General features: G+C 42.8%; 1 protein-coding gene across 3 annotated transcripts in view; it reads left to right on the forward strand.

The window, feature by feature from the left end:
* The window catches only part of GAD1 (glutamate decarboxylase 1), a 47062-nt gene that overhangs the window by 12608 nt on the left and 19158 nt on the right, over positions 1-15296 (forward strand). For all 3 annotated transcript variants that reach the window (XM_084642911.1, XM_084642913.1, XM_084642912.1), the window contains exons 4-7: positions 114-272; positions 1348-1590; positions 5430-5520; positions 9879-9991. In XM_084642911.1, coding sequence (XP_084499037.1) covers positions 114-272; positions 1348-1590; positions 5430-5520; positions 9879-9991 — 606 coding nt within the window. The remainder of the gene's footprint in view (positions 1-113; positions 273-1347; positions 1591-5429; positions 5521-9878; positions 9992-15296) is intronic.

The raw sequence follows: 15296 nt of genomic DNA on the forward strand, positions 1-15296 counted from the left end.
GATACAGAATAAACCCCACTTTGAACTGTTGTCTAGTGAGCAGCTTTAAGCGTTTATAAACATGCTTGGAAGTGAGAATACTCTGACCTGTGGATCTTGTAATAATAATGTAGGGTTCTTGCAAAGGAACAACAGCCTGGAAGATAAGAGCCGGATTGTGAGCTCTCTCAAGGAAAGGCAGTCTTCCAAGAACTTGCTGGCTTGTGAGAACAGCGAGAGGGAAGCCAGGTTCAGGCGGGCCGAGACAGACTTCTCCAATTTATTTGCTAGAGGTAAGTGATCCTTAGAACAATTGGCTGCTTAATCTCAGCAGTGTTTTTATCGTCTGTCTTTCTGGCATTTCATCTAGCTGCAGATTTTGCTTTTTAATAATGAGTATCTTTTTTTCCCTGAGAATTTTGCTGTCAGAGTAACACCCTGTAGATGTAGATAACATGTATAATATCAATATATACGTACTTATATGTATTTAAAATACTTTGGGCGAGATCCTCAACTGGCGTAAATCGGCTCAGCTAATTCAGTGACTTCAGTGGAGTTAGGCCAATTGCACCATCTAAGCATTTGCCCCACAATCAGTTACACGCATTTTTTTCATTTTAAATCGGCCACTAAAAACGCTAAATTCTTTCCAGTACAAAGTATGCTTAACAGGGGTGTGTTTGTGTCAGAGTGCTGTGATTACGTTTTGATGCATAAGCTGGTCTCTTCTGACAATCTGCTGCAGGCGAGAGAGGATAGGCAGAGTGCTGGTCTTATATTTTATTGTTCCATTATCCCATGAATACTTACAGTAAATCTATTTTTAATTTGGGAAGAGTGCTCATTACCAATGTGTGTTTAAAAGCTAGTTAAAACAGCATAGTTATCCGGTTAGGAAGCATCGCAGTTAATTTACTCCTAATGGGGTGATGTGGGGGGAGAACCAGAAGCACCTTCAGCCACAGGTTTCTGTCGCCAGACAGAGCGAGTGAACTGAGACAATGTTGTGCAGGGAGCAGCGTCTAATTCTCGGGCTGGTTGGTGAGCATGTTTTCCCTCGGAACACGATAGATTAGCTTGTAGGGTGTCATGATTTCAGTGACATGCGCTTTTTAGCATCGAGCAGGAAGCTGCGGTTTAGTGCCCTCGCCGCCCAATGACGAATGGGGAGGAAGCTGACAGAGCCCTGGCAGGGGACACCAGACACTGTCACACCAATCCTGGGCTGGCGGCCGCGCTGCGGCGGAGCGGGAGCCGGGGCATTCCGCTGCTACCCTGGGAAATGACGCTCCGAAGGGAGCCGGTCCATATTCTGTCTCCCGATTGCAAGGCAGGCGCTGAGTTCTTGTGTCCCGCCCGCCGCAGATTTGCTGCCTGCCAAGAATGGCGAGGAGCAGACCATGCAGTTCCTGCTGGAGGTGGTTGACATTCTCCTGAACTACGTGAGGAAGACGTTCGACAGGTCCACCAAAGTCCTGGACTTCCATCACCCGCACCAGCTGCTGGAAGGGATGGAGGGCTTCAACCTGGAGCTCTCGGACAACCCCGAATCCCTGGAGCAGATCCTGGTGGACTGCAGGGACACGCTGAAGTACGGAGTCAGGACAGGTACAGTCCCAGAGATCCTGCTCTCTAGAGTGGGGGGAAGGGAAAAACGCGGTAAGGGGCTGGTTTCTGCGGGCTTGGCTCAGGCCCAGGGGCCTGTTGACTCTAATGTTGCTTCTTGCGTGAGTCATCAGAGCAGGATTGGGTCCCTGCCTCTACCTCGCCGGAAGAGGCTCAACTTTGTAAAGTTTCATTCCAGCCCCTCTCTCGCGCGGAAAGCGACTTTGTCACCGGTGCCAGGCGCGGCTGCCCCATCCGTCGCTCAAGCGGGCATTTCCCGGGGTTGTTTGTGGAGCCCCGACACAAGTTTTTAAGACGTAATCTCTTTCACTTGATGAAACGCAAGCCGCCTGCATCTCCGGGGAGCGATGCCATTAGGGAAATGAGGGTATAAATGAGACTGAATTCGCAATTTTTCTTCTTTATGTTCACAAGACGTTTAATGAAATCCTAGGAATCGTTAATAATCAGATTTCAACTCACCACACACGGAGTCTCTCACTTCCAGCTCATTTTGAATCCCATATCAATAAATTCTTGTATCACAACTTCCCTTCTTATTCAGTGAGCTGTAGCCACAAACCCAAAGTAAAGCCACTGATCTTCCGCCTGTTGTTTCGCCTGAAACGTTTTAAGTCTATATGGTAGAAATTTAAATTGCCAATAACTCAGCATATGGCAGTTACCCGAATAGCAGTTCAGGACCTGGAGCAATAACAGGGCAGACCCCCTCTTCCCCCACCCCTGCTCCAGGGTTGCAGTTTGCCGCTAATTCTGCTCACTCCGTGAGACCGATGGGAAAGGCTACAACTTCTGTCACAACTATTCAGGATCGCTCCAGATTGTTCATATGGTTTGACAATAGAGGCTGGGGGGGGGGGTGTTCAAATCTTCCTTCTGAAATTCTGCCGATGAGCTATTAAGAGCCATGCTTTCTAAACTACGAACACTGCTTGCGGATCGGTTCAGCCACATAGGGTTGGGGGGGGGGGTATTCATCGTATCTTCCTCCCTAGTACAAACCGATAGATTTGAACTAAGCAACAAAAACCACGAACACAACAGTTTAATCTTGTCGGCCCAGCCTGCACCGTTTGAATTCTTCAAGAGCAGCAGTACTGTGGGTTTTGGTCGTGTGCTTGTTTTAACAAGCGATGGCGTATTTCAGCCTCCCAAGCCCTATTAACCTGTGGCCGGCATGTTCTTTCAACAAAAGCAACAGTTACTGCAGTTTAATTGAATTTCCTAATTTTTCTGTGTTCTCTATTGTCCTGTTAGTGGGGTTATGTTGTTATGCTCTTGAGCTAGCACTTGTCTCCTGATTCCTCCTACTTGTTACCTGGGAGTTTATTGGTGCTGTATGCTGGCAGCTATTTCTTATTCATGTTATTAAAGGACACCTGTTCCCGAGATTTGAGACGCAGATACGGTCAAACAGACTGTATTCATAGAAGCAGCAGGTTAAGGACTTTAAAATCAGAAATTTAGGGCTTGGTGACAGATCCAGCAGCAGCCGTTAAAGGCAATGGAAATATTCCAATAAATTAACTTCAGTGGAGTTTGGATCAGGCACCGACTTGTAAAGGCTTTCTTCAGGCCAAACTCCCAGTTGAAGTCCATGGGATTTATTTAGTCTGTTGTTTAAAAGTAATCCATCATAAGGGGGAAAGGATAGGCGCTGAAAGCATCGGCGGAAGATAACCCCGCTGATTTATTAAAATAGTTTCTCAAACTGTGTCAGGACAGCAAGAGAAGAATAATTGTTTTGTAAAATCAAAAGCGAATTCATTTTAATATAACTGCTATTTAACCTCTACCCAACCACTATTCAGCAGAGCAGTATCTGGAAGCAAATATTTACATTCATTTAGCATATGGTTTTCTGGAGAGTGTGAAACTTCCCTGCAAAAACTGTGTGGGTTAATGTTGTTAGAAAAGATGTGGCTTGTTAATATACAACTGTAAAATCCTGGTGGGCATGTAATGTAGACATTATATGCAGCCGAGTGAAAGAAGTAGTGAACCCCATGCATGTATCTAATCCCCTGAAGAGGGGCTTGCAGGAAAAGTGTAAAATACATGAGCAATTAATTTTGTATAAGTAAAAATAATTAATTAGGCTATAATAATTAATGGATGTTGAGCAAGTTGCCTATTGTTTAGGAATGTTGTTAACTAGTGGACAGTCCTCTCCCCCCCCCCCATCCCCCACAAATCTTACAGTTGTATACTCAGTGAATCACAAATATGTGGAATCTTTATGCTCTACAACAGACTATTTACAACAGAGTTCTGGAGCCTTTTTTACTTTATTCTATCAATTATTTTAAAGCACCTCACAGATCAATTGTTCACAGTGTATCCTATTTGCAAGAAAGGGATGTTAGCAATGTTCTAGAGCAAATTTTCTTATCTATATTAAGGATCCCTCAAAAGGAAGGATGGCCTAGGGTGTTAGCCAAGGATTTGGGGGAGCAGCGTTCAATTCCCTCATCCACCACAAACTTTTTGTGTAATCTTAGCCAAATCATTTTGTTTTTCTGTGTCTCAGTTCCCCATCTGTAAAATGGGGATGGTGTGAAAATCAGTACATTCAACATTGTAGAGCCTGATTCTGGCAGTTCTGCCAATTGATTTCTGTAGTAGGAGGATTTGGCCATTTATTACAACTGCGATGATTCTAAAGTTCTTATTTTCCTTTTCTTATTAATGGTGTTTGTTGTATGTATTTGTTTATGGATGCATGCATGCATTATTGAGGTTGGGCAATGAAAGTCGATAGTCAGTTTATAGTCTGCATCAGCTTCAGGGTTTGCAGAGTGTTGGGGATACAAACACTACAGAGGAATATTTATTTGTTTTAAAAATTGTTTAACAATCCTATGGCAATACTTCTTTCGCTCAACTTTTTGTAAAAAACTGTTTTGTTTTGTTTTTGTTTTTAGGGGAGCGGAGGTTGTTTAGTTTGGTTTTTGTTTGTTTGTTTGTTTTCAAGCTAAATGTTGGGCCAAATTCGAGGTGCCCGTGTCCCTTTTTGGTGTCCAGCATTGAACCTTACCATAGTTCCCCGATGTATGGGGTTGAATTGATAAATACGTGGGAGAGCTTTGGATTATACATCTGTTCCGGGTACTCCTCAGAAGCTCAGGATTTCTGATCGGGAGAGATTACCACCTGTTAGTGTTAGGGGAGTGAACAGACTTGTTCTAATATTTGGACTCACTCTGTCTTTGCAAAGAGAGGCCAGCTAAAATACAGCGGTCTGCCTGACTCTAAAGTAATTCACAGTTAGAGCAATACCCTCGTTTTAGTTTAGCTGAATGTTCTCTTTCCAAACTTTTCAGGGCCCTCGCCCCAATCCTGTCCCACTGAAGTCTGTGGGAATCATGCATTCCGTACAAGCAGGATCAGGCCCAGTGAAACTTTTCCTTATTGCAGAGGCTCATGCAAGAGAAGGGAGAGCAGAGTTCTTGGCTGTTCAGCTCCGCGTGCCTCCTGTTCCCGACCCTAACCATTGCTTATCTAGACCAAGGGGTACACTCTGAATAGCTCTTCTCCTTTCTCTATTTAAATGCAAATATGGCTCAAGTCTGCTGACCACTGGTGCTGAAATATGTTATCCCCCTGCACTTCACCATCACCTCAATTACAGCAGTTCGAGGGGCATCTAACAGAATAAACCACAGATTCAACCTTTTCACTTTGTGAAAAGGTATTACTTGGTGCCACACATTTTGTCTTATAAAGCCAGGCTTTGGGTGTCTGCTGAAATAAAAATGAACTCTCAAAGATAACAATGAAAGGCATGTGATGCGCTATATTGTTTTCAATCATCTTCCCAGGTCATCCTCGTTTTTTCAACCAGCTCTCTACTGGACTGGATGTTATTGGCTTGGCTGGTGAATGGCTGACCTCAACTGCAAATACTAACATGTAAGCAGTCTCCTATTTTTCTTTCTTTTTTGTGATTAATGATTATACAGGACTGATTTCTGCAACTCATTTATAATGAAGATGTCCCATGTAATGTATTATGTGTCCTACACATTCTTATGTTATATAGCGCAGCAATAAACTAGTGGAAACAATTATAGCTTTGAACAGATTTTACGAGGAAATCTTGCATTACTATCACACACAAACTCAAATATCCCAAAATAAAGTGTAAGTAAACTATAGTCATTCTGATAATGCAAAACCAAATGATGGAACTTCTTTTGGAGAAATTTATTATCTATCCCAGTGTGTTACAACCAGAACTCTTATAATTTAGATGGTCTTTCTTTCTTTCTTTCTTTCTTTCTTTCTTTCTTTGCTAATTCTTGTTAAGATCTGACTTTCCAATTAATAATTTTGCAATTAGCCTAATGCAAACACTAAAGCATAAACTATTTATGATCCTGATTCTGCTCCTGTTCCTATTGACCTCAGTGAGAGCAGGATTGGGCCCTTAGCTTCCTCTTTATTCAGTTGTCATCACGTAAGTGGCTTTTAAGTGGCTTCAGAAAAGCTGTCAAAAGGATTAAAAACCATAACATTCCAAATTAACTTGATAATATGAAGGAATTATCCTAACTGAGATTAGTTAAAATACAGAGTATGGCAGGATCAGACAGATAACCTTTTGGACCTAGATTTTATTTAATAAATTACACTCCATTATTCATTACATTGAAATGTAATGAAAGTGAAAATTAAGTTCAAGGTGTATTGTTGTATTTCTACAACAAATAGTGTCATTCGGGGAGGGGGGGAAGCCTTTGGGCAGTTTTAAATTATGTATTGATTTGTGTATGCTCCAAAAAGTGTGACATGCTTGGAGTCAAAATACTTATCAGATAACAAATACCACTTTTCATTTCAGGACTTTAATGGATGTGTGTATGTATTGTGTTATGGCTGTGTTCATTTCACCTAAAACTGCCGCTAGCATGGAAATGTAGCTTTGTTGTTGTTGCTAATGTGTACGGCACAATGAAATTTACCTGCAAATTGAAAAATTAAGATTATTTTCATTTCCTTCATCCATTGATAATGGTTCACTGGGTACAGCTGATTACTAGCTGCTGTATGTAGTTTGCCAGATGTGCCCATCCAGTGACTCCAGAAACAAAGAAAACCACATAAAAGACTCAATTCAAAAACACCTAGTTCTTTTTAATAATACTGCTCCCAGTTAATTTCGTATTTTCAAAAAAATTGTATTAGTAAATCAAATAAGAGAAATAATTGAAAATAACCCATTATACACTCAATTTGTAATGTGACTGTTGAATTATTTGTTTAGTATGACACACAACATTTTAAAATTAAAAATGTGATTAATTTTCTAAAAAACATTGCTTAAATTTCACTACTGTGTAGGGAGAAAGCATACTCTGTTTTTAAAGTTATCAGGTAAATTAAGCAGATGACACTTATTGTGAGCCAAATTCTGTCTTGACTATCAGCTCATGCAAAATCAGTGAAGTCAGTTAGGTTGCACAAGCTGTAAGTCAAAGCAGAATTTTACCTTATGACAGCATACTGTGTGGCTGTATATATTAAAAATATTATTAAGACCATTTCATTCACTTATCTAATTTCAAAAAGGTGATTATTTATTATGAAGGGTTTTTTTTTCTTGGATTGACTTAGAAAATTGTCCTGTTAAAATAGCTTAATTCAGTAAAGTTCTGTACCCTTTCTGGACCATTTGCACTTTAACAGAGACACATATTAAATACATATAGAAAATGATTTTCTGTAAGCATGAAAATTGCACAACTTCCCCTTTTTGTGTTGGATTTACCAAACACAAATCACATAGACTGTTCTCTTACCTCAGCTGTGCAGTGGAAAAATGCAATATATTTAAAGAATTTAAGACCAAAATGAAATAGCTTAATAGAACGCAGTAATTACAGATACTGTTAAAGAGGTGTTTATACAATATTATATGATTCAAACAGATCAATTCTAGAGAATAGGTTCTCTGGTTAGTGCAGCTTTCCAGTACTGAAGAAGAGTTAATGAATGACCTTTATCTAAAAATTGTTCTAACCTAGTTCTGCTACAGAAGCATGTAACATTGGACTCTTGTGACTAAGTTATCTTCCTACTGCCATTTTTCTTTTCCACCTCTAAACACCTCTCAATACTTTTGATTAATTGCAGAGAATATTTTTTCCCCATATGGGCTTTTAGTGATCAGAATTTCATCTTACCTTCTTTATATTTTGTTGGTGTTTTTATGAATATGATAAGCCATGTTAATCATACTAGAGTCATCATGTAGATATACAAATTGAGTACCAGGGTAGTATCAATAATTGAAATGACAACTCATAAGACATTTAGGGTAGAATTTTCAGAAGTGGTCAGTGTTGATCTAACTCTGCTCCCATGTAGTCAGTGATAAAGTTTCCATTGGCTTCAGTGGGAGCAGAATTAAGCTACTGCTGGGTAGTTTTTAAAAAACCCACCCTTCCATGTTTGCAATCACTGTCAATGATATTGGTAAAGACTATATTAGTATGGGAGTTCCAAGGGTCATATCCACATGAAGGTCATTTCATAACAAGAGTTGTTTTTCCATGGCTGCACACATTTTATACTTTTAGGCTGAGATTGTCAAAGCCACTTAAGGGTAAAAATAAATGGGACTAGACTAGAGCATCCAAATCCCAAAAGTGATTTTGCAGATCTTAGCCTTAGTCTTTGGGTATTGGACTTACGATTTTTTATCATCCACAATCTTCCATCATTTCTTTGTGAATCTTTGCAGGCTCATGCGATATTTTCCCTAGCAATTTCATTAATTCATTTTGACTTATTTAAAATTTTCTCTGTGAATACTCTTAATATGGCACACACACAAAAACCTTGTTAATAGCTCTGTACTCTGTGTACAGGCAATTTATTCTTTCAGGAGGTATTTGGAGTTCCATTTGAAAGTACTTGGGGCCAATCCAAAGGCCATTTAAATCAACAGAAAAAAATCCCTTTGACTTCAGTTGGCTTTGGATTAGGCCCTCAATGACTTGTACACTAGAGGATTCACATGGACTTTAATTGGAGTTTTTCCAAATAAGGAATGGAAGATTGGGCCCTAGATTTGCAGTGTTTAAAAACAATGTTATAACTTTGCTCCTGGATATACTGCAGGTGGAGCTTAATTTATAAACTCTATTTCTGTCATAGCTGACAATGCCCAACTTCCAGAACACCACTAGAAGTGATTCCCTGTTGCAATTCTGATGATCTAAAGAAAAATAAATGTACTGTTTTGACTCTTCAAAACTGAAAATAACTAGGAATAGACAAAAATACAAAGCCTATCTCATCTTAAATGGATATCCTAACAAAGTCATATTGGTATTAGGACAGAAGAGGGATATCATTAAGGACCTTGTTTAGGTTTTAAAAAGGTGACTAAGGAATTTAGATGCCCAGATCCCATGAAATTCAGGTGTCTGACTCCCTTAGGCCCCTTTGAAAATTCCACTCCTTACATTTAGTTACTTTCTGCCCCATTCTAAATTCATTTTTTTCAGTGTTCAAAATAAACCTTGTCTCACATAGCTTGTTTACACTGATAGTAATTTGACAATAAGCCTTCCTTGGTCACCTAGCAGAGTAGCATAGCCTATCAATCTAGATTCAAATTTTTGTCCATGACATGCATGGCATACTAGACTGTGCAATACTTCTGGTCTGCATTAGGTGGATATAACAGTTGACTGCTCTCTTGTTGTTTGTAATTGGTAATTAGAAAATCATCATTTATAATTACTCTTGACAGATATTGATTGCATGGCATTATAGAAATAAATTGTCCTTGGGGATTATTAGCAGACTATGTCCACATAAATAATTGTATTTAGATTTTTAAGCCATAGTTCAATATTTCTAATTATCTTTGTGGTAAGCTGTCTAACGCTTACCGTTTTCATAACTCTACGATTCTGACAATATGCTATTCTACAAGTGTGAAACTGGCACTCTGTGAACCAAATATTTTATAGTCTAATTTTGCATGGAACTGACTGTCAATATTGTTGTAATTACTGTAAATTGTATAAACACAGAAACAGTGGAAAACATATGTGGGGCCCAATACTGCAGTCCTTACTTGCAAAGTATTCCCACTGGCCTTGTAGGAAGTTTTGCTTGAGTAAAAGCTGCAGTATAAGGTCCTGAATTCACAGGCAATTTTATGAGTCTTAAATATTTTCATGAAAGATCAAAGATTAAGCATTTATGTGCCTTTTGGAATGGGAACTATGTATCCATTTTTTTTATCCACTCAGGTTTACATATGAAATTGCACCTGTTTTTGTCCTCATGGAGCAAATAACGCTTCGAAAGATGAGAGAGATTATTGGATGGTCAAATAAAGATGGTGATGGAATATTCTCACCTGGTAGGTTTTAGTCTCACTTTTGACAAGTTGAGATAAATATTGCCTGTAGCTGAAAGCATACAGTCATGTAAGTACTGTAATAGAAAACGCAGTGTCTGAGTTTTAAAACTAATAATGGTCCTTCTAAAGCATTTGTTTCTTTTAAACTTCCCATAAAGGGTTAAAAACATTTATATGCAGTTTTCATCTTTTAGTATAGTTATGAATATAATGGCAGGGGCCATTCAGAAACCTTGCCAAAATTTTCAAACTTTAATCCTAAAGTTAGGTACCAAAATCCATATTTAGGTGCCTAATTTCCAGAGGTGTTGAGCAACTACATCTCCTTGCCTGACAGCTCACACCTCTAAAAATCCTGACACATGTTTAGGTACAGATCTGGGCTGGAGGTTGTAGAAGAGGAGTGTGCTGTCTTTGCCGCATCATCCTCCCCTTCCTCATAATTCACAGATGCAGCTCTTTGGGTGATCAATAAGGATTTGGATTCTAGGTGAAGGATTGGAGGCTGGCCACTTTCTATGGCATCATCTCCCCGGAAACCTGCAGAGAATCTGAGAGTATGATTATGCTGGCCCAGGCCAAAGTACCTCTCTTATCACCCCCCCTCCATGCTCTGAACCCACTCCATGAGTGGAGCATAGGGACAATGGTCAGTGGCAGAGGGGGCTGGGAAGCAGTGCAGAGGTACATGGCCTCTTTGCTGATGGCCCTAGTTTCTAGCAGGATTCCTGAGATGTGTGGGTTTTGGGGGACAAATCCCCTTCTTGTTTCAGAAGATGGAGGACAAATCTTAAGCACAAAACCCATGAATGCAAACTCACTAAGGTCCTCGTCCTTTATGCAGGAAAAAGACACAAAACAGTTGGCCTAATGCACCGGTTAATGGTAATGTTTAAGGAAAGTTGTTTTAGAGTCTGTTATAGTCTTCAGTAACATGGAATTAGGTATGAAGTTGCTATTCTTGTTAACCAAGGTCGTGGGCCTCATTCCCAAGTGCAGCATATTGAACACTGATCCTCTAATGAACGTGTTACAAAAATATTAACAATCAGAAGGGGAGATAAATAAGAAATTCTGATTTCTAATATGGACTTTTAAAAGGTCTGTCTTTTAGACCTTCCTGACAGATAACCATGCATCTCAGGGTATGTCTACACTACAGAATAAGGTCGAATTTATAGAAGTCGGTTTTTTAGAAATCGGTTTTATATATTCAAGTGTGTGTGTCCCCACAGAAAATGCTCTAAGTGCATTAAGTGCATTAACTCGGCAGAGTGCTTCCACAGTACCGAGGCTAGAGTCGACTTCCGGAGCGTTTCCCACAGTTCCCGCAGTCTCCGCTGCCCATTGGAATTCTGGGTTGAGATCCCAATGCCTGATGGGGCTAAAACATTGTCGCGGGTGGTTCTGGGTACATATCGTCAGGCCCCCCGTTCCCTCCCTCCCTCCATGAAAGCAAGGGCAGACAATCATTTCGCGCCTTTTTTCCTGAGTTACCTGTGCAGATGTCATACCACGGCAAGCATGGAGCCCGCTTAGGTAACCATCACCCTATGTCTCCTGGGTGCTGGCAGATGCAGTACGGCTTTGCTGCACAGTAGCAGCAACCCATTGCCTTCTGGCAGCAGACGGTGCAATACGATTGGTAGTCGTCCTCATCGTGTCCGAGGTGCTCCTGGCCACGTCGGCTGGGAGCGCCTGGGCAGACATGGGCGCAGGGACTAAATTTGGAGTGACTTGACCAGGTCATTCTCTTTAGTCCTGCAGTCAGTCCTATTGAACCGTCTTATGGTGAGCGGGCAGGCGATACGGACTGCTAGCAGTCGTACTGTACCATCTTCTGCCAGGCAGGCAAGAGATGAGGATTGCTAGTAGTCGTATTGTACCATCTTCTGCCAGGCAGGCAAGAGATGAGGATGGCTAGCAGTCGTACTGTACCATCTTCTGCCGAGCAGCCATGAGATGTGGATGGCATGCAGTCCTTCTGCACCATCTGCTGCCAGCCAAAGATGTAAAAGATAGATGGAGTGGGTCAAAACAAGAAATAGACCAGATTTGTTTTGTACTCATTTGCTTCCCCCCATCCCCTGTCTAGGGGACTCATTCTTCTAGGTCACACTGCAGTCACTCACAGAGAAGGTGCAGCGAGGTAAATCTAGCCATGTATCAATTAGAGGCCAGGCTAACCTCCTTGTTCCAATAAGAACGATAACTTAGGTGCACCATTTCTTATTGGAACCCTCCGTGAAGTCCTGCCTGAAATACTCCTTGATGTAAAGACACCCACTTTGTTGATTTTAGCTCCCTGAAGCCAACCCTGTAAGCCGTGTCGTCAGTCGCCCCTCCCTCTGTCAGAGCAATGGCAGACAATCGTTCCGCGCCTTTTTTCTGTGCGGACGCCATACCAAGGCAAGCATGGAGGCCGCTCAGCTCACTTTGGCAATTAGGAGCACATTAAACACCACACGCATTATCCAGCAGTATATGCAGCACCAGAACCTGGCAAAGCGATACCGGGCAAGGAGACGACGTCAGCGCGGTCACGTGAGTGATCAGGACATGGACACAGATTTCTCTGAAAGCATGGGCCCTGCCAATGCATGCATCATGGTGCTAATGGGGCAGGTTCATGCTGTGGAACGCCGATTCTGGGCTCGGGAAACAAGCACGGACTGGTGGGACCGCATAGTGTTGCAGGTCTGGGACAATTCCCAGTGGCTGCGAAACTTTCGCATGCGTAAGGGCACTTTCATGGAACTTTGTGACTTGCTTTCCCCTGTCCTGAGGCGCATGAATACCAAGATGAGAGCAGCCCTCACAGTTGAGAAGCGAGTGGCGATAGCCCTGTGGAAGCTTGCAACGCCAGACAGCTACCGGTCAGTTGGGAATCAATTTGGAGTGGGCAAATCTACTGTGGGGGCTGCTGTGATGCAAGTAGCCCACGCAATCAAAGATCTGCTGATATCAAGGGTAGTGACCCTGGGAAATGTGCAGGTCATAGTGGATGGCTTTGCTGCAATGGGATTCCCTAACTGTGGTGGGGCTATAGACGGAACCCATATCCCTATCTTGGCACCGGAGCACCAAGCCGCCGAGTACATAAACCGCAAGGGGTACTTTTCGATAGTGCTGCAAGCTCTGGTGGATCACAAGGGACGTTTCACCAACATCAACGTGGGATGGCCGGGAAAGGTGCATGATGCTCGCATCTTCAGGAACTCTGGTCTGTTTCAAAAGCTGCAGGAAGGGACTTTATTCCCAGACCAGAAAATAACTGTTGGGGATGTTGAAATGCCTATATGTATCCTTGGGGACCCAGCCTATCCCTTAATGCCATGGCTCATGAAGCCGTACACAGGCAGCCTGGACAGTAGTCAGGAGCTGTTCAACTACAGGCTGAGCAAGTGCAGAATGGTGGTAGAATGTGCATTTGGACGTTTAAAGGCGCGCTGGCGCAGTTTACTGACTCGCTTAGACCTCAGCGAAACCAATATTCCCACTGTTATTACTGCTTGCTGTGTGCTCCACAATATCTGTGAGAGTAAGGGGGAGACGTTTATGGCGGGGTGGGAGGTTGAGGCAAATCGCCTGGCTGCTGGTTATGCGCAGCCAGACACCAGGGCGGTTAGAAGAGCACAGGAGGGCACAGTACGCATCAGAGAAGCTTTGAAAACCAGTTTCATGACTGGCCAGGCTACGGTGTGAAAGTTCTGTTTGTTTCTCCTTGATGAAACCCCCCGCCCCTTGGTTCACTCTACTTCCCTGTAAGCTAACCACCCGCCCATCCTCCCTTCAATCACCGCTTGCAGAGGCAATAAAGTCATTGTTGCTTCACATTCATGCATTCTTTATTCATTCATCACACAAATAGGGGGATGACTACCAAGGTAGCCCAGGAGGGGTGGTGGAGGAGGGAAGGAAAATGCCACACAGCACTTTAAGCACAGCACTTTAAAAGTTTACAACTTTAAAATTTATTGAATGACAGCCTTCTTTTTTTTGGGCAATCCTCTGTGGTGGAGTGGCTGGTTGGCCGGAGGCCCCCCCACCGCGTTCTTGGGCGTCTGGGTGTGGAGGCTATGGAACTTGGGGAGGAGGGCGGTTGGTTACAGAGGGGCTGCAGTGGCAGTCTGTGCTCCAGCTGCCTTTGCTGCAGCTCAACCATACACTGGAGCATACTGGTTTGGTCCTGCAGCAGCCTCAGCATTGAATCCTGCCTCCTCTCATCACGCTGCCGCCACATTTGAGCTTCAGCCCTGTCTTCAGCCCGCCACTTACTCTCTTCAGCCCGCCACTTACTCTCTTCAGCCCGCCACCTCTCCTCCCAGTCATTTTGTGCTTTCCTGCACTCTGACATTATTTGCCTCCACGCATTCGTCTGTGCTCTGTCAGTGTGGGAGGACAGCATGAGCTCGGAGAACATTTCATCGCGAGTGCGTTTTTTTTTCTTTCTAAGCTTCACTAGCCTCTGGGAAGGAGAAGATCCTGTGATCATTGAAACACATGCAGCTGGTGGAGAAAAAAAAAGGGACAGCGGTATTTAAAAAGACACATTTTATAAAACAGTGGCTACACTCTTTCAGGGTAAACCTTGCTGTTAACATTACATACATAGCACATGTGCTTTCGTTACAAGGTCGCATTTTGCCTCCTCCCACCGTGTGACTACCCCCTCAACCTTCCCCCCTCCCTGTGGCTAACAGCGGGGAACATTTCTGTTTAGCCACAGGCAAACAGCCCAGCAGGAATGGGCTCCTCTGAGTGTCCCCTGAAGAAAAGCACTCTATTTCAACCAGGTGACCATGAATTATATCTCACTCTCCTGAGGATAACACAGAGAGATAAAGAACGGATGTTGTTTGAATGCCAGCAAACATACACTGCAATGCTTTGTTCTACAGTGATTCCCGAGTACGTGTTACTGGCCTGGAGTGGTAAAGTGTCCTACCATGAAGGACGCAATAAGGCTGCCCTCCCCAGAAACCTTTTGCAAAGGCTTTAGGACTACATCTAGGAGAACCGCAAATGCCAGGGCAAAGTAATCCTTTCACATGCTTGCTTTTAAACCATGTATAGTATTTTAAAAGGTACACTCACCAGAGGTCCCTTCTCCGCCTGCTGGGTCCAGGAGGCAGCCTTGGGTGGGTTCGGGGGGTACTGGCTCCAGGTCTAGGGTGAGAAACAGTTCCTGGCTGTCGGGAAAACCGGTTTCTCCGCTTGCTTGCTGTGAGCTATCTACAACCTCCTCCTCATCATCATCTTCTTTGTCCCCAAAACCTGCTTCCGTATTGCCTCCATCTCCATT

The sequence above is a fragment of the Lepidochelys olivacea genome (assembly GCF_965140295.1).
Source record: "Lepidochelys olivacea isolate rLepOli2 genome assembly, chromosome: 11".
In the NCBI taxonomy this organism is placed as follows: domain Eukaryota; kingdom Metazoa; phylum Chordata; order Testudines; family Cheloniidae; genus Lepidochelys; species Lepidochelys olivacea.